This window comes from Ctenopharyngodon idella, chromosome 1 (genome assembly GCF_019924925.1).
Source record: "Ctenopharyngodon idella isolate HZGC_01 chromosome 1, HZGC01, whole genome shotgun sequence".
In the NCBI taxonomy this organism is placed as follows: domain Eukaryota; kingdom Metazoa; phylum Chordata; class Actinopteri; order Cypriniformes; family Xenocyprididae; genus Ctenopharyngodon; species Ctenopharyngodon idella.
In genome coordinates, this window is record NC_067220.1 from 19,080,724 (window position 1) to 19,101,506 (window position 20,783).

Consider the following 20,783-nt stretch of genomic DNA (forward strand, 5'->3'; position numbering starts at 1 on the left):
ATATGTGCCAAAAAGGCAAAGACAGACACGAAGAGAAAGAGAATAAGAAATATACTGTGACTCAATGTGACAAAATTACTTCTAGACAACAACATAAAAGCTCTTCTGTCTCTTTTTCTCTTACTTTTTCTCTAGTGTACTTCTCCAGTTACAGTAAAGCATGTTATATATTTGTATTTTGAAAAAAGAATTGCTCTTTTCTATGTAATTACAAAGAATGTGGCATTCAGGTTTCAATATAAGGAAGGATACAAAAGTATGAAAAATCTACAAGATTCGTTGTGTCTAAAATTCAAAGTGTTCTGAATGTATGCAATAGCTTTGAGTGAGAAATTCAGTCTGTCATTCAGGTCAACTGAAATTCAGGTTGTCATTCACTGTTGTATGTCTTGAAAGCATCAGTTGCTATTCAATGTAATTGAGAGACCAATAAATTCATAAAATCCTCCTGTGTTTAAATGAAGTAAGAAAATAATATGATTTGGAACAACATGAGGGTGATCAAATAATGACAATTCATTTTTTATTATTATTAAACTATTGCTATAATACCTCAGCTTTTCCTCAAAGCAATGAGATAATTGAATTTTCTTCTTAAATATTTATCATCAGATTCTTCCAAGAACAAATTATCTGAGCAACGCCAACCTTAGTCATCATTTTATAGCTTTATAATATTATTGTTTGCCGACACTTGATTCTATTTTATTTCTATTTCGTTTAAGCAATTTTATGGAAAATTTAACATCTGAGTCATAGTTCATACTTAAAGCTTAAACAAGAGAAAAACATTCTGTTAATCAAATATATAGTATATACACAACTATTTAGTATGGGGTAAGTATTTTTTTAAAGAGGTTAATACTTTTATTCAGCATTAAATTGATCATAAGGGACAGTAAAGACATTTATAAAAGATTCCTATTTCAAATAAATGCTGTTCTTTTGAACATTACATTCATCAAAGAATCCTTAAAATTCTTAAAAGTTTTCCAAAAAATATTAAGCACCAACTGTTTTCATGAATAATAATAAGAAATGTTGGTAACACTTTATTTTAGGGTCTTTTAACTAGTTGCTTATTAGCTTGCATATTACTAGAATATTGGCTGTTTATTGAGCACATATTAATGCTTTATTCTACATGACCTTATTCTACATTCTTAATCCTACCCAATTCCTAAACTTAACAACCAACTTACTAACTATTAATAAGCAGTAAATTAGGAGTTTATTGAGGGAAAAGTCATAGTTAATAATGAATATGTGTTCCCCATACTAAATTGTAACCAAAATGTTTCTTGAGCAGCAATCAGCATATTAGAATGATTTCTAAAAGATCATGTGACACTGAACACCGGAAAAATTGCTACTGAAAAACAGTTATTTTAAATTGTAACAATATTTCACAATATTAAATAGGACACTTTCAAAAATGTCTTTTTTTTAAAAAATTACCGACTACAAACTTTTGAATGGTATAATGTACTCTATGTCCAACATACTTGCTCTGTGTGTGGCAGACAGAGAGAAGCAGATTGAGAAATGCTCAATTTCTCAACACTGTAACAGTGTGTAAATATCAGAGACACAGCTAAACTCCTCCAGCAAACTGCTAAAACAGCAAAATCTATTACATTAACACACCCACAAACACACTGGGCTCTAATGCACTGATAAGAGCTTTCATCACCCATATGCTTGTTTTCGGACTGCTTGATTGAGCTGGAACAGATCTTTGGGACTCTGTCCAATCTTTCCATCTAACTTAAACTTAATTGCTTTTCCCGCTTTAACATCTCTCTCTGTGTTTTATTGCAGAGTATAGTGTGGTATGCGTGTTCAACTAAACGTGTGCCGTAGCGGAAACTACGCACACACTTGACGGGTGCAGAGCAATTGTATTGCACGCATGTGGCCTTGATTTAATATTTTAATCTACTCCATCTCCTAAAATTCAATTCCAGTGCAAACACACTAAACTGCCTGTCCCACCAGAACGCCTGGACAATTTATGAGACTCTATTCATGTGCTCTGCCCTTCTTGTTCACTTTTCTACCACCCACCTTCCCTGCTCTTTTTCTTATTGAATGTAACTTGCCCTGTCAGTATATTATTGTGGTGGTTTGTAAAAAGAGCAGTTAGTTCTATGGCGCGTTGTCGACTTGCTGTATTGCGGAGCCTGTAACAGCCTGACATGCTTCATAGCTCATGTTTAAGCTCCATGGATCCATACTCATCAGGATTCAGCGCTCTGGATCTCTGATCTGAGACCTGTCATGCTCACACAGAGGAGGCCCGTAATTAGGCCGCAGGTGTCCGAACAACTGACCCAAAACCTGTTTCGGTGCATCCTCTAAATAAAAAAAGCTAGAGATTTGGGCTCACGAACACCTGCTCTAAAATATTTGTCTAGATATAAAACTCTCTTAAAAAGCTAAAGATGATGACAGCTAAATTGCATGTAAAACAGCACTGATTTGAGTTAGGCCTGCCAACGTTTGTTCTTTTGTATTGTGAATGAGAGAAAGTGATTCACTAGAAAGAACAAAGAATAGAACATGTTGTAGTGGGCTGGGGTTCTAACAAAAGAGAGTACTCTAATTTGTTTGTCTGAACTTCAAAAAAAAAAGTCACAAATGTTCATAAGAACCAAATAAAGGGTGCATTAATTCCTGCTGTTTCATAAGAGTTGTGTAAGATATTGCACTGCACTTCAAGAACTTGTTTCATTTTTTTTTTTTTTTTTTTTTTACCTCATTAGCAAATTGCTTTTTCTTATTTCAAGCATAAATCTAACTAAATTTGGTAAAGTTTATGCTTTGAACTCAAAAAAAAAAGAAAAAAAAACAGCCAGTTAGGTAAGAGACATAAAATTAATTCAAGATATATATATATATATATATATAATCTACTATTATGTAGTCATTGCTTAGCACCGATGTTTTTGCTTAGTCTTATGTAACTTTATTACTTTGAGTTTGATGAACTTAAACCATTTAATTCAATCAGTTTTCTCAAACCATTTAAGTAGCTATATAGTTGTTAAGAGTTAGATTTGTTACTCAAATTCAAACTGAATGAGTGAAATAAACTTAAAATCTTTACTCTAATGATTGACTAAACCAACACTAACATTTTAGCGAATTTAACTTAATGTATATGCGTTTACAGTTCTCATACTTACTGGTTTTCAAACTTAAATGGTTTAAGGCAATCAGTTTCCTCAAATGGTTTGAGTTACTGTAACTTATCAGGTTTTACAGTGTATCTATATTAAATTTTACTTCTGTCCTTTATCATTTACTGTAACTCATTCCTTATTCCAAACCTGTATGATGTTCTTTGTTCTCTGAAACATAAAAGTAGATGTAAGGCAAAATGTCAACATCTCCATTTGTGTTCCACAGAAGAAAGGTGGGCAGAGTCCTGCACAGGTCCTGTTTGTTAAACCTGCATCTGCCCCACACCCACAGTACTTAAGAGAACACCAGACCCGTTATCCGACAGCAACGCTAATTTCATTCTGTACCAGACTCGTTTGACATAAAGGCCGTAACCCGAACCGCATCTGCATTAAAATTGTCTCTCCTAAAACTCTGCAGTGTATACGTGGGTGTTGGTTCTCATAGCAGCATGAAAAATAAAACTTTATTCAAATTGTGAATAGACTATATACAGAAAGCGAGCAAAAAGTGATCCCTATATAAGCACTGAAGCTGTCAATGCTTTCAATGCTATAATGCTCAACGGTGCAAAACTTTATTCCACCCGTTACATCAAATATTAGCGGTTCACCTGTCGGGTACTTGCCCATATGCAGGACTCTGCATGAGGATGAGTAAATCATGACAAATCTTTATTTCAGGGTAAACTATCCTTTTAAGTCAAATCTTCAGATAACCATAGAGCCTTTGACCAGAAATGAGGGACAGAGACAGCAAAAAGCTATTTAAAAAATTGATTCAAAGCTGTGGTTAGGGACATCTAGTCAAAATCTCTGTGTGTGTACCACTAATAGATTTGGCTGTGGTGAATGCACTATGGGGTATTTCATCTGAGTCCCAGTGTGTCATCATTAATTCTTTTGGAGTGTGTGTGTGTGTTTCATTGATTTGCTATGCTAGCTGTTGCTTGTATTTTGGCAGTCTCTTGCAGGCAAGTCTCACTGCATTTTTCACGACACCTATGTAACAACCAGTTGCACATCTATAAGGCCCCCCGCAAAGCATGAGATGGAGCCCTGTCCACAATCATTCATGTTATGTATGAAAGTTTATTATTGACAGCTTAAAGGATTAGTTTATTTCTGAATGAAAATTTCCTGATAATTTACTCACCCTCATGTCATTCAAGATGTTCATGTCTTTCTTTGTTAAGTCGAAAAGAAATTAAGGTTTTTGAGGAAAACATTCCAGGATTCCTCTCCATATAGTGGACTTCAGTGGGGTTCACTGGGTTGAAGGTCCAAATTGCCGTTTCAGTGCAGCTTCAAAGGGTTCTACATGATCCCAGATGAGGAATAAGTGCCTTGTCTAGCGAAACGATCGGTCATTTTCTAAAAAAATCAAAAAAACAATTTATATACTTTTTAACCACAAATGCTTGTCTTGCATTGCTCTGCGATGCGCCACGCATCACGTTGATAGGTCACACATGGCGTAGGCGGAAGTACCCCGGTAGGGTGAAAAACTTCATCTAACTTTCTTCTCCAACTTCAAAATCGTCCGATATCGTCGTTTTACCTTTTTTTGTAAAGGGCATTTGACTTAATCTTTGCACGTTCGCTTTGTAGACACTGGATCGGTACTTCCGCCTACATCACGTATGACCTTTGTAACACGATTACGTCATGCATGCAAGACAAGCATTTGTGGTTAAAAAGTATATAAATTTTTTTTTAGAAAATGGCCGATCGTTTCACAAGCTTTCGAAGCTGCAATGAAACTGCAGTTTGGACCTTCAACCTGTTGAACCCCAGTGAAGTCCAGTATATGGAGAAAAATCCTGGAATGTTTTCCTTAAAAACCTTAACTTCTTTTCGACTGAAGAAAGAAAGACATGAACATCTTGGATGACATGGGGGTGAGTAAATTATCAGAAGTGAACTAATCCTTTAACCTACTAGCATAGCATTAATGGGTTAGGAAAAGTTCTTCTGGTAAGCTACAACAAATTGTTATGATAACACTACATTTTAATCAGACATTGAGGAACAGGGAATAGGATCTTGTACGACTCCCTGTGGATGTGAAAATAAAATATCAAATATTAAACAATTAAGCTTAATATTAATATTCTTTAATATAATCTTTGAGTATGTGATATATTGTTTTCTGCACTTTTGATCCCAAGAAAAATGCATTTTATGCCACATCAAAAAAATTTGTGATAATGCAACTGTTTTGTCAAACGCTGCTAAAAAGATTTCTGTGTGGTGTAAAAAAAAAAAGTGTGATGAACCATACCATAATGTTGTTATGAATGAATCCCTTGCGGTGGCGTGCAGGTTTGAGGTGTGGGTATTCCTCAGTACTGGTCACTTGTATCCCCCATGCTTTCTTCCAAGCCTCATACAGTTGAATATGAACTGGATATACCCCAGAATGATGAGGGGCCACAGCATATCCCAGATCTACTGGAATACCATGCTCCTGTAATGAGACACCAATACACACACCAATAAATATACTTTATATTTGGATGTCAAGAGCATACACAGGCATATTGCAATCTTTTATAAACACACATACACAGGGATGGTCACAAGTAATCGAGTACTGATGTAGCCTACTTAGTGACAGCAATGATTGATCAAAAAAAAAAAATAATTTGATGACTCAAAATTCAGAAAATATACACTACTGTTCAAAAGTCTGAGGTTGGTAAGATTTTTTTAATGTTCTTGAAAGAAGTCCATTGTGCTCACCAAGTATGCATTTATTTGGTCAAAAATACAGTAGAAACATTACATTTTTAGCAGCCTTTACACTAGTCTTCAGTGTCACATGATCCTTCAGAAATCATTCTAATATGTCCTATCAATTTTTGAGGGTTATGACAATAAACAGATTTAGATTGAAGACAAAGATTGTTGCATGTCATGTCTGGTTAGAATACATTGTGACATATACAGTGGGTACAGAAAGTATTCAGACCCCCTTAAATTTTTCACTCTTTGTTATATTGCAGCCATTTGCTAAAATCATTTAAGTTCATTTTTTTTCCTCATTAATGTACACACAGCACCCCATATTGACAGAAAAACACAGAATTGTTGACATTTTTGCAGATTTATTAAAAAAGAAAAACTGAAATATCACATGGTCCTAAGTATTCAGACCCTTTGCTCAGTATTTAGTAGAAGCACCCTTTTGATCTAATACAGCCATGAGTCTTTTTGGGAAAGATGCAACAAGTTTTTCACACCTGGATTTGGGGATCCTCTGCCATTCCTCCTTGCAGATGCTCTCCAGTTCTGTCAGGCTGGATGGTAAACGTTGGTGGACAGCCATTTTTAGGTCTCTCCAGAGATGCTCAATTGGGTTTAAGTCAGGGCTCTGGCTGGGCCATTCAAGAACAGTCACGGAGTTGTTGTGAAGCCACTCCTTCGTTATTTTAGCTGTGTGCTTAGGGTCATTGTCTTGTTGGAAGGTAAACCTTCGGCCCAGTCTGAGGTCCTGAGCACTCTGGAGAAGGTTTTCGTCCAGTATATCCCTGTACTTGGCCGCATTCATCTTTCCCTCGATTGCAACCAGTCGTCCTGTCCCTGCTGCTGAAAAACACCCCCACAGCATGATGCTGCCACCACCATGCTTCACTGTTGGGACTGTATTGGACAGGTGATGAGCAGTGCCTGGTTTTCTCCACACATACCGCTTAGAATTAAGGCCAAAAAGTTCTATCTTGGTCTCATCAGACCAGAGAATCTTATTTCTCACCATCTTGGAGTCCTTCAGGTGTTTTTTCATGTGTCTTGCACTGAGGAGAGGCTTCCGTCGGGCCACTCTGCCATAAAGCCCCGACTGGTGGAGGGCTGCAGTGATGGGTAACTTTCTACAACTTTCTCCCATCTCCCGACTGCATCTCTGGAGCTCAGCCACAGTGATCTTTGGGTTCTTTTTTACCTCTCTCACCAAGGCTCTTCTCCCCCGATAGCTCAGTTTGGCCGGACGGCCAGCTCTAGGAAGGGTTCTGGTCGTCCCAAACGTCTCCCATTTAAGGATTATGGAGGCCACTGTGCTTAGGAACCTTAAGTGCAGCAGAAATTTTTTTGTAACCTCGGCCAGATCTGTGCCTTGCCACAATTCTGTCTCTGAGCTCTTCAGGCAGTTCCTTTGACCTCATGATTCTCATTTGCTCTGACATGCACTGTGAGCTGTAAGGTCTTATATAGACAGGTGTGTGGCTTTCCTAATCAAGTCCAATCAGTATAATCAAACACAGCTGGACTCAAATGAAGGTGTAGAACCATCTCAAGGATGATCAGAAGAAATGGACAGCACCTGAGTTAAATATATGAGTGTCACAGCAAAGGGTCTGAATACTTAGGACCATGTGATATTTCAGTTTTTCTTTTTTAATAAATCTGCAAAAATGTCAACAATTCTGTGTTTTTCTGTCAATATGGGGTGCTGTGTGTACATTAATGAAGAAAAAAATGAACTTAAATGATTTTAGCACATGGCTGCAATATAACAAAGAGTGAAAATTTTAAGGGGGTCTGAATACTTTCCGTACCCACTGTACATATATGCACAGGGATAATTTATCTGTTGAGTGCTTGAGTAGACAAAATAACCAAAAATCCCTTTCTCAGAAACAGACGCACAAACATTTCTATAGCTGGCGCTCTCCTTAACACACATTCACACTTATCTTCAGAGTTACACAGAGCTACCTCAGAGCTATTGATTCGAGACTTTATGATTTTTATGAAAAATCCATTTTCATTTTTAAATTTCTCTGGGCTAACTAATTAAAATCAGATAGGTGAGATAATAGACATCTAAAGAACAGCTGAGGCGATAACTGTATTTTGAGGTGAATTTTCAGATTTAACTTCCATATCATGAGGATCCAGTAATCCATAGAATTTCCCTCAAGAGATTGTACGCACACACACACACAGACAGAGAAAACCACCCACATCTTCCATCCTCTCATGTACACTCATCTGTTAGCTTAGCTGCACAGCTCTGATTTAATCAAGCCCCCAAACCAACAAAGGCAAATCAAAGCTGTCTTCTCTAGATTATCAAACTTCTGCTCGTGGCCCATTAAAATTCTCTGTCAGCTTGACTCTCACAGTCTCTGCCCTCTGAGCTGACAGACTCTAGTCTGTTTAACTCAGCACCCTGAGTCAAGCGCATGCTAACTGCTTGACCTTGGTCACTCCTGTAGGAGATTTTTCATGGGAAAATTTTGAAGTTTGCAGTTTGTTGATTGCCACAGATTTTTAGCAGATCCTAATGGCAGCTCTGAAAATGTATTAAAGTTGGCATAAAATGGAAATTCACTCAATATTTGCTAAATGCATTTTATTGATCTTATTGTGAACAGTTCATACATGTATGTTTCATTTTTATATGACTGTGCACTACATTTCCCTTTCACTTGGATGTATGTCATAATACAGAAGAAAGGATGTGTCACTATACTTCCATTACATTGTGAATTTAAGAGGGAAACAACACACACATACACACATTTATTTTTCTATCATGTTGGAGACTTTCCATTGGCATCTATTAATGATATTTTCTATCCCCTAACCATCACACTTGCTGCATATTTAAATCTTAATTAAGAAATTATTTAGTATATTTATTGAGTTTTTTTTCCTTACAGGGACTGTTGGCTGCTCCCCAAAATGTAGTTGATTTCAGGTTTTACTTTCCTTGTGGGAAAATTTGGTCCTTACACATAGAGAAACAAGTGTTGGGGAAGATGTTTTAAAACTGTAGCATCGTATGAGCTATACTGATAAGTAGTTAAATCATTTAATCAGTAGTCTATTTCTCTGTTACCTGTTAAGTTTTAAATGGTTCATCATTATTTCACTTGTTATATATTTATAAACTAATTATTATTTTTATGATGCATATTCACATTTTAAAATTGAAAGCCAGGGTCTTCGACAACAACAATCACGCTTTTTGAATAAATGAATCGTCTAAAGTCGGCATGAAACGGAAGATGTGAAAGTCTTGAAATGGCTTCTTGAACAAGAAAAATTGTAGGGTGGAACTTGATTTTGTCCATCAGGTATTGATTGGATCACTGGATGGTTGTGGTTTGCTATTGCTGTGATTTCATTATGAGTGAAAGGATGACCCACCCTCGCACCAGTAAACACGTCATAAGAGAAGAGAAGAGATGTCGTTGCAAGTTATTTTGATTAAAGTTTATAAAAATCCATACTGTACACTAAATACAACAACAAAAAAATAAATAGTGATGAACAGCACTGTTTAACAAAATACTTTGGTATAAAAAGACGCACAACATCACCAGAGACTTATCTTCTGAGCAGAAATTTGAATCTGTCAGTCATTTCTTTTTTATCTGGTTCACTTACAGAAATCGTTTGAACAAAGCGAATCACTAAAGCTGTGATTTGACATTGTAAGAGAACTTTTAAGAGAATGTGTATGATTATTGCCTCAAATCTAAAGAAGAACAATGTGATGCAGAAACTGTGATGTAGTGTTTTGACACACTATATTACTACTGTATTTGTTGGAAAAAGTAGCTTGTTGCTACTGAAAAATGTAGTTAAAATGGTAAGTTCCTCGCCAAAACAGTTAAACACAAACATACCCACAGTGAAAGAGATATTAGGCTACTTGATTTCTAATATTTCAATTTCTCAGATGGATAAACAGTAAAAGCCACTCAAAGTTCATTTAAAACGTTCTCTTTAACGATAAAGATGAAATGATATTGAAAATGATAATCTGGGGGGAAATAAACAACAGAGATAATAATTATATGGATAAATCAGACTATTGTTTTCAAAGGAGCTTTGTTAAAACTTAATTTTAGTCACATTTTAATGCAAACTGCATTTGCATAAAAAACTATTAGCTAAACTGCTCAAGCCGTGGCGCATGACTCAAATTATAATTTAGCTGGCGGTTATGTTTTCAGACAGAAACGGTGCATGTTTGTGACTTCCAGCAGGGGCACTTTGCGCTCTGTAGTTTATCACTCATTCTACTGTTCACACCACATGGCTGTTTTTCTAATATTCAAACTGCCAAGTGACAGTGATGTTAACATACAGCCTAACAGTACAGATGAAGCCTAGACAGCTAGTGAGCACACAACCATCTACAATACCTTGCTGTGTATATACATGTATAAACACTATAAGGACAAAAGTATTGGGACACCTGACCATTACGTCGCACTCGCCCATCAGACTGCCAAACAGTTCACTCTACAAAACATGTTTCCACTGCTCCAGAGTTCATTGGCAGCGTGCTTTACATCTAATGCTTGGCATTGTACTTGGTGAAGTGAGGCTTGCATGCAGCTGCTCAGCAATGGAAACCCATTCCATGAAGCTCCTGCAGCATAGTTTTTGAACTGATTTTACTGCCAGTAGAAGTTTGGAACTCTTCAGCTATGGAATCAGAAGAGTGTTCCCTCACTCTGTTTCTTTACATGGTTTTGCGCTTTGTGGCTGCTATTCCTAAATGCTTCCACTTTCCAATAATACCACTTATAGTTGACCGTGGAATATCTAGCAGAGATAAAAATTCACAAACTGACTTATTGCAAAGGTGGCATTCTATCACGGTACAATGCTTGAATTCATTGAGCTCTTCAGAACGACCCATTTTATTCACAAATATTTGTAAATGCAGACTGTATGGCTAGGTGCTTGATTTTATACACCTGTGGCAATAAAGGCCCTTTCACATTGAGTGTAATGTGAAAAGGCGAGGCGAATCACTGAAGAACGGACCTTTCACACTGAAAGCGAAAGGACTGATCATCTTTTGCTAATTCATGCCTGCACGCTAGGTGGCGCGGACCAACAATGCATTTTTCCTCATGTATGTGTCTCGTATATGGCTTTAAACCATCATCGAGTTATTGTAATAACTTCTGATTATGATCTAAAGTGAGTTTTGATCTGATATTGGGCAGACATGCATTCTTTGTATGTTTTGAATAGATTGAACGCCAAATCTGCTTATCGTTTGTCATAAACATTCTTTATGACAAAATACCATAAGCTGCATAAAAAACACACCGAAAAAAAATATAGTCATAATCATCTGTCTATTTGCCTTCATATTTCATCTGTAGAAAAATTTTCCTCTGAATTTTTATATAATGAAGAGGAGGAGATATGATTACATGATTGACAGATTTTGAACGCGCTCTTATAATACTCGCGCACGTGGCAGAAAACGGAAGTGATCACATAATTCAGTGGAAAATGAATAGAAATGATATTCTGTATCAAGAATGTGCGAATAGTTCTCTTCTCAGATACCAATGATAACAGGAACTCAGCATCCACTCTCTTCTCTCTTCCGGAATACTCTTCTTCTGTGTTTGTTTACACTAGTTTTCAAAACAGCGCCACTATTCTCCCCCTTCTGTGCAACAGCAGCTGCTCTGGGCATGTGATCTAAAGCTCAAATTTAACTGGACGGCCTGTGTCATCGGCCCCCGTTTCGGGGGGAAAAAAATCGACACACAGGTTGAAAAAAAACCCTCACCTTTTAGCGCCGCAAATGTTTGTGCCCAGTGTAAAAAGCTCCATAGAGAACAGCTCTTTTGATTTAAGAGCATCATCGCACCGAACATTTGCACTGAATTTTCGTGTTCAGTGTGAAAGGGCCTTGAAAAGGCCTTAAGTCTGATTGAAAACATCTCGGTTACGTATGTAACCCTCGTTCCCTGAAGGAGGGAACGGATACGTCTTGTTGGAGATGAACCGACGAATTAGGATCTTGCTAGTGAGGCCAATCTACTTCGACTGTAACTAAAACAAGCCAATGCACATTCACATGCAATTGTTGCATTCAGCTGCTCTGCTCTCAAATGTCTCCGTTCCCTCCTTCAGGGAACGAGGGTTACATACGTAACCGGGACATTCCCACCCAGCCTAGAACTGGTTCTCAAGGATACATCAGATGTAGGATTGGTGTAGATGCTCCATCATGTCCGGCTGCCGAAGTGTGATTGGAGAACAGGGTCTGCCTTGTAGGGACTCTCTGGAGAATTAAGCGCAAGTATTAGTGCAGCAAGCCAACACTAAGCCAGGGTCTCTTGTGCCTCTGTACGGTTGAGGTGAGAACACAGGAGGAGACCGGCTCGACATGAAGGCTATAGAATCTATCGAATGTGTTAGGTGTCGCCGAGCCTGCAGCTCTACAAATATCTGCCAGGAGGATGCAACACTCCTGGCAGAGTGAGCTCGCAGCCTGAGCGGGAAGGGCACGCCTTGTGCTTGGTAAGCCAAGGTGATGGCATCCACTATCCAGAGGGACATCCTCTGCTTGGAGACAGCCTTTCCCTTCTGCTGGCCTCTGTAAGCTTTGTGTCCAGTCCACGTACATCCGTAATGCATGGATTTCTAAGCTAGGGCTGGGGGCAGCGCTTGCAGGTTCACTACCTGGTCTTTGAAAGGAGTGGTAGGAACCTTGGCCACATAGCCAGGCTGGGGTCTCAGTACCACGTGGGTGTCGCCCAGCCCGAACTCTAGGCATGATTCGTTGACCGAAAATGCCTGCAGGTCCCCTACCCTCTTGATGGAGAGGGCAACCAGTACAACCAGAAGCAGTCTTCATGGTTAGAATCTTTAGATCAACTGACTGCAAAGGCTTAAATGGGACAATCTGAAGTGCTCTGAGCACCAGAGTGAGGTCCCAAGAGGGTATTGACGGAGGTCGAGGAGGATTTAACCGTCTCACCCCCTGAAGGAACCTGACGACCAGGTCGCACTTCCCAACCGACTTGCCTCTTATGGGGTCATGATAAGCAGATATTGCAGCAGCATAGACTTTGAGGGTGGAGGGAGAGAGACTTTGCTCCAACCCATGCTACAGGAAAGAAAGCACAACACCGATCAAACATTTTGGGGGTCTTCTCTGTGAGAAGAAGACCACTCGATGAACAGGTTCCACTTCAGAGCATAAACTTGTCTCGTAAACGGTGCTCGTGCTGAAGTGATGTTAAGTACCTCTTTGGGTAAGTCACCTTGAACCTCCGAGTCCCATCCAGGGGCCAGACATGGAGTTTCCAGAGGTCTGGGCGCAGGTGCCACAGGGTGCCCCACCTCTGAGAAAGCAGATCCTTCCTCAGAGGAATCAGCCAAGTAAGGGCTGTCGTGAGGAGCATCAGTTCTGGAAACCAGGTCCGGTTGGGCCAATAGGGCGCAACTAGAATGACCTGCTCCTCGTCCTTACTGACCTTCCACAGTGTCTGTGCGAGAAGGCTCAGTGGGGGAAACACATATTTGCGTAGGCCCCGGAGCCAGCTGTGTGCCAGTGCATCCGTGCTGAGTGTTTCACCGGTCAGGGAATAAAACAACTGGCAGTAGGTGATTTCTGGAGAGGCATACAAGTCTACATGTGCAGCTCCTAAATGACGCCAAATCAGCTGGACCACCTGGGGATGGAGTCTCCATTCTCCTGGGAGTGCAGCTTGTGATAGCTCGTCGGCCACGCGGTTGAGCGTGCCAGGAATGTGAATGACACAAAGCGACCTCAGATGCTTCTGACTCCAGAGGAGGAGATGGCGGGCGAGTTGCGACATGTAACAAGAGCGTAGACCATCAGAGGAGACCACCCTGATGGTTGATGTACGCAGCGGCCGCAGTGTTATCCGTACGGACCAGCACGTCTTTGCCCTGTGGGTGCTATTTTAGGTGGCTCAGTGCAAGATGTACTGCCAGCAAACAAAGGCTGCCATATGCCCCAGGAGCCTCTGAAAAAATTTTAGTGGGACCGCCGCCCTGCCATTGAACATGTTCAAGCAGTTCAGCACGTTCCTCTGTGAGGCGTGCTGTCTGTTCGACTGAATCCAGCTCCATACCAAGAAAAAAGATCCTCTGCACTGGCAAGAGTTTGCTCTTTCCCCAGTTGACCCGAGGACCCAACTGGCTGAGGTGACTGAGCACCAGGTCCCTGTGTTTGCATAACATATCTCGGGACTGTGCTAGTATGAGCCAGTCGTCGAGATAGTTGAGGGTGCGAACGCCACGTTCTCTCATAGTATCAAGGGCCACCTCTGTGACTTCCATGAAGACATGGGGTGACAGGGACAGCCCGAAGGGCAGGACTTTGTACTGATATGCTCGACTCTCCAATGCAAAGCGCAGGAACGGCCTGTGTCAAGGGAGAATCGAGACATGAAAGCACGCGTTCATCAGGTCGATCACTACAAACCAATCTCGAGGATGGATGCGTTTGAAAATTTATGCATCAACATTTTGAATGGAAGCTTGTATAAGGCTTGATTCAAAACTTGCAGGTCCAAGATTGGTCGTAACCCACCTCTTTTCTTGGGTACAATGAAGTAGGGGTTGTAAAACCCTGCCTTGATATCGGCTAGGGACCGGCTCTATCACGTCCTTCGCCAGTAGGACAGTCTTTACTGAAGTGAACTGGATGCCTCTGAACTTGGGGGGACACCGGGCGAATTGAGTCGCATAGCCAAGTCTGATGGTCTGAAGGAGCCAGCGAGCCAGACTGGGGAACGCTAACCAGGCTCTTAGAGACTGTGCAAGCGGGACCAAGGGAACCACAGACGTACCCGCAGAGGGGCAGCGTTGTAGAACACAGGGACCCGGCTCGGGGGGCTCTCTTTCTGAGGCTGCTCATTTATACCCACACTGCGAGGCAAAGCAGTGAATGTAATAATCGCATGCTCGTTTTAGTTACACTCAAAGTAGATTGGCCTCTCTAGCCAGATCCCAATTCGTCGGTTCATCTCCGACGAGACGTCAAGAGTGACCGACTGAAAGAGAACCTGAATTAAATAACTAAGAGGAGAGCCCCAATACATTTATCCATACAGTGTATATAAATGTTTTAAAACATTTCTTGCAGTAACATACAAAGTGTACTTCTGAGAGCACAAAGAAACAAATGCACTGACCAAATTGCATTAAAAGTGCATGAGTGGCACTGCACCGCACCATGGATGGATAGTTTACTTGCATGACAATTTACTTGTTCACTGGGTCATGCAGATATCCTCTAACGGTTCAGCTGCAGTGTTTGGCTTCCAAACAGCTCATAACTAAATAAAACAGGCTGTGTGATAATGAGGAATGCCAATGATCACCCCTTAGTGTGCCAGCTTACAGCTAGATTCTTTTTCTTTGAAATTCACTAAGAAATCAGATTTTTTTTTGTCATGTCTTGGTAGGGCATTTCTCATTTTTTATATATATTTTAGAACATATATCTTGCCCATTTTATAGACAGGGAAAGTCAGACAGGGAACGATAAGGAGCAGAAGAGTAGAAGGGATCAGGAAATGGAATGAGCCGGATTTGCACTCAGGTTGCTCGTGTCAATTTACAGTATGCGTGTCACTCTGTAATACATGAAGGGTAAATATATGTGTCAGAGTATTACATTCTGCTGGAAAAGTGTCTTTAAGTGTGGCATGAGAGTGCTGCTTCACAGAAAAAGGGGGACAAATAAATGCAGGAGTGTTACTGAGAGATAACTAAATGAGAGCACACACACGCTCAGACTCACACTCTTCCCCGTTCATGTGTAGGTTTCAATGATTCTGTCAAAATCATAAGAGGCACTTCTCTATTTGAGGAACAACTGAAGTCTCAAAGCACCTGTAAAACATGCATAATTAGTGTTCATTTTCTCTCAGTAAATGACACATGACTCGCTGTCGGGCTAATGGTTCCTTAGGTGAATAAGTATTTTTCGCTGGATATGATAGTACCTGGATGATGGTTTTGTTCAGTAATTGTGTATGGGCAAGAAAAAAGTGTAGTTTTTCTCACCAAAGCAAAGTCTTTGTTCAGGATCATTTGTTCCATCAGAGAGGATTCATTGTGGAAGAGATGAGGCTGCATATGACTCCACATATGAGGAAACCACCAGAACTCATCAACATATTTCAACAACAGATCATCTCCATCATCTTCCTCCTGCGTACCTACACAAACAAACATCAGCTCATTAGCATATTGGGTATTTCTTTTGGGCCTGTCTGTGGACTTTTAGAAAACAAACACTCCTTAATTTCTAAAAAAATCCTAAATTCCTAAAACTATTAGTTTCTATATTGACATGTCTAATGGCATCATGGAAGAATAACTGTCATTTCTACCACAGCTCAAATATTTATTTTGTTGAATAGCATTCTGTGGTGGAAATGATGGTTATGGAAATATCATTTTAGAATAAAATGGATGACTACTTTGTTTTGCTAAAGTGAATTTCATTTTCACTTCTTACATAATCTGACAAAATAAGATTTGATTGGAAATTATGCCCGTCCCCCCATTTTACCTTCTTTTGCATACATTCATTTCAAGCATGCTGCATACTCTTCACTAACACTGTTATCGCCTTGGTTGCCAAATAACACACACACATATACACACACCAAAACTAAAACACATAACACAATCTAAAATCATAAAAACATTTTCATTACTCGAAATAAAATAAACATTTACTGAAATAGAATAAAACATTAAAATTTATTTTATATCAGCTAGTTGCCAAGGCAACATTTCTCCTATTCAGTTGAAGTACTAAAATAACAAACTACAAATAAGCTAAAAAATAAACCTTGATAAAAACTATATAAGCATATTTACAAAAAACAGAAATGAATAAAAATGACAAACATTTGACAATGAAAAACAAATGAAAACACTGGTCTCTTCCTTTCTAAGTAGGTGGTTCTTGGCCAGAATAAGCTACAATTTGCAATGGTATTCAGCAACAACAATAAAAACTTAATTTAGTTATCCACACAAACACATACATACACAGTTCAAAAATAGAACCTAATCTCTAACATGACGAACTAGAGAAACTTCAATGTTGCTATGGCAGAGTTCTGTTACCATGCCAATCAGAATATTACAGAACGCCTGTTGGCAGGCATTTATATAGCAATATAATCATGCGTGTTATATTAGTTTTTCCACTTTATCTTTTAACATCGACACACATATACAGTTACCTGTATGGAAGAACTTCCCCGAAAATCCCAGGTTAAATGTGAAGTTGGAAACATAAGACCTCAACGTGTTCTGTGTTTCCAGAAGAGCCTGAAAAATAAAAATGTCAAACATTAGATTCTGCCCTTTTACTGTACAGCACATGCCCATTTATCCATTATATATCAATCAACCATAATACACATCACAATATTGAACTATTTTGCATTAACATTATGAAGTAGTATATGTGCGCGTGGCCTGTATATATGCGTCTAAGGATGTGATCGATCTTTCCAGGATGAGTAATGGCATTTGGGTTTGGCAGGTGCCTCATTGCAGCAGTTCCAATAAAACAGTCTCATATATTTCTAGCCTAAGACACCATGCAAATACAATCAATATCTGTCTGACAACTGACAGCGAGTGTGAGTGTGTGTGTCACTGTTTTGTAGGATATATGGTAATATTGCAGAAGGCAGGAAGGGGCGTGTTGGCTGACTTAGACGGTGTCATCAAGTCATTACTCACAGAGCTCGGGAAGATATGCTGACACACACTCCGGCACACAGGCAGACACACACAGACGGGACCCAGGAGACAGGTGTAATATATTTGATTTTATCCTCCAGTGAGAGTGTGGCAGTTATCCCTGATGACATTTTGGTAATTAATTCTATTTACATTCAACTAAACAACTGCCACAAAAATCAGCTCAGGTACTCGCATCCTGGTAATCGAATCAGCTCACCCACGTGAGGGTGCACCAGTCTTTGTTCGTTTTGCATTTTAACCTAATAATGTGGCATTTTGATCGAGCGCTCATTAATTTAAAATGATTTGGCCTCACAAGCAACTGTCATCTAATTCAATGTTCATGTCGTAATGTGATATTACTAAAACTGAGGCTTTTGATAAGATGGCTTTCTGAATATTGAGTGGAGTGTGTTGTGTGTCTTACGGGAGATACAGCCTGATGTTTGATGGCTTATGGCTCAGCATGCAGGAAAAGAAGTAAGGGAGAGTGGGTAAGATGAACCTGTGAGTACATTAACCCACCTCTTGTAATCAGGTAACTGTACGTGTTTTCTGGCTGTGATCATGTGATCATGGCTGGATTTCCCAAAACCTTCTTAACTCTACGTCGCTCTTAAATTATACCTTAAGCTGTACCTTAACGCTAATACATGTTTCCCGAAATGTTCTTAATTGAGTATACCTTCTGTAAGTCATTAATTCGGAAGGTTGGTCTGGACCACTCTTAGCTATAACTTATCACTGTTGACAGTCTATACGAATATAATTCTGAAGTTGTAATACATCCAGTGTTCAATTAGGATAAACCGCAAAGAATAAAATGCAAATATTCACTGCTACATTCAAATGTGCTTTGGCGCTGAGCCTGAGACAGACGCGCTCCACGCTTGTCATACTCCATACACAGATGGAAGCTGCAATAATATCCCTTTCAATTATATAATTTAACAAAGTTTAGTGTTTTATTAACATCAGATACACATTGTGTACGAAACGATAAAGTGTACTTTATTCTTCTCCCAGTTCATGTATTTTGGGGAAAATTTCGTAAAATCCGACAGCTATTGCAGTGCAAACTCATTGAGTGACAAAACACATTCTCGAGCCATTGATATCAACCAATTCAGCACCACCGCCATGGACAGCACCTGGTAACGTCGCACTTAAGAAGATATACCTTAAGCAACCTTCTAAGGTAAAGTTCGGGGAACACGCTTAGAAAAGGTATATCTTCAGTCTTCGTAGCACTCTAAGAGAAAACGTTATCGGGAAATCCAGCCCATATTAACGGTTAGTATCCATCAGTATTAAGCACATAGTAAAAGGGCTATGTAATAATTTCAAATTTTTACATTTACTGACATTTTTTGACAACCTAAAGGATTGTAAGATTTTAGTCCAGTTATATGTTTTTATTGAAACAAATTTGTTTATAATGTTCGGAATTAAAAGATAAAATATCAAAGACTTTTGTTATTTGTGGTGATATTTTATGTGGCTGATTAAATGTTTCCATCATATATACATTATAAGCATGTATAATATAAATATTTGTAAGTATATGAAAAACTTGTCATCAATTACTCACCCTCATGTCGTTCATCTTTGAAACACAAATTAAGATTTATTAAATTAAATCTGAGAGATTTCTGTCCCTCCATTGACAGCTACACAACTACCACTTTGACTTTTCAAAAAGTTCATAAAAAGATCGTAAAACTGATCCATATGAATCGAACGGTTTAGTCCAAATTTTCAGAACAGATACGATCGCTTTATAAGATGAACAGATTACATTTAAGTTTTTATTTACATATAAACATTGATCAGCGAACATACACAGAAGCTCAACCGAACCTGATTCACACGTGAGAACAAACCTCTACTGGAAGCTCAAACATGCTGTGTAACACACGAGAATGAAGCTCACTGAACTTCCATTTACCATATCTGATGTATGTGTTTAGAGAAGGTTTATATGTGAATAAATACCTAAATTAAATCTGTTCATCATATAAAGTAATTGCCTCTCTTCAGAAAATTAGGACTAAACCGCTCATTTCATATGGATTAGTTTTACAATCTCTTCATGAACTTCTTGAAGCTACAAATTGGTAGTGGCATGGATTTGTGTTTTGAAGATGAACGAAAGTCTTACGGTTTGGAACGACATGAAGATGAGCAAATGATGATATATATATATATTTTTTTTTTATATATATTTTTGAGTGAACTAACCCTTTAAATAATAAAAATCCTCAAGTGTCAAACTCTCTGTGGCTTATTTTATATTAATATAAATGTATAAAATTTAAATAAAATAAAAGAAAGCAGATAGGAAAGGATGACAATTATTATATTTAATAAATAGATTAAGATAAGAAATTAAAGATAAGTAATATGATTTTTATTTTTTTTTTAACTTCAGTCAGTGAATCACATATACAACAAACAAAAAGTCATACGTTTGTGGCTTTCTGTCATAGACGGTCGTATTTTATCCAATGATAACGGACGTCTGGATAAAAAGTAGTTCTATTCTTTTCCTCTGTCTAAGTTTTCTTTGTATAGGAGACAAACAAACTTTACCTCATCTTACCCTTCTCTCCTCTTTATATAAAAGGTACATATAAGACAACAGTGAAAGGTAGATGGGACATATTCTGTTGCTGGAGCAAGAGGGAAGAGTGCAAATAAAAGAATGAGAAAGAACACATTTAATATTGATGTGGGAATCTGGGATGTTGGGAATCTGACATCATAAGATAAACCAGAGTGCAGGAGAGATGGGAGGGGAAAGACAGGATGAGAGGAGAGAGTGAACCTGAAATGGATGACAGCAGGAAAAAAAAGAGAGAGACAGCTATTCTAGGATATTTTTACAGACACAAAGTTTCCCAATCTCTCAGCAAGCCGTGACATGCACACACACGCAGGTACACGCATAAATCGCAAAACTCTTCCAAAACGCAAATCTAAAATAGCGAGACATGCGACAAACATGTCGGAAAAGTTGAACTGAAACTTCCTCAGCTCATTTCTATAGTCTGCACTCCCATCCACTGTCAG

The 20,783-nt window shown here is 38.8% G+C and overlaps 1 protein-coding gene across 3 annotated transcripts in view; it reads right to left on the minus strand.

Annotated features, from left to right (window-relative positions):
- Nucleotides 1-20,783, minus strand: part of ndst3 (N-deacetylase/N-sulfotransferase (heparan glucosaminyl) 3) — a 75,316-nt gene that overhangs the window by 33,061 nt on the left and 21,472 nt on the right. For all 3 annotated transcript variants that reach the window (XM_051893466.1, XM_051893483.1, XM_051893474.1), the window contains 3 exons: nucleotides 17,201-17,288; nucleotides 16,005-16,159; nucleotides 5,470-5,655 (listed from right to left, as the gene is read on the minus strand). In XM_051893466.1, coding sequence (XP_051749426.1) covers nucleotides 5,470-5,655; nucleotides 16,005-16,159; nucleotides 17,201-17,288 — 429 coding nt within the window. The remainder of the gene's footprint in view (nucleotides 1-5,469; nucleotides 5,656-16,004; nucleotides 16,160-17,200; nucleotides 17,289-20,783) is intronic.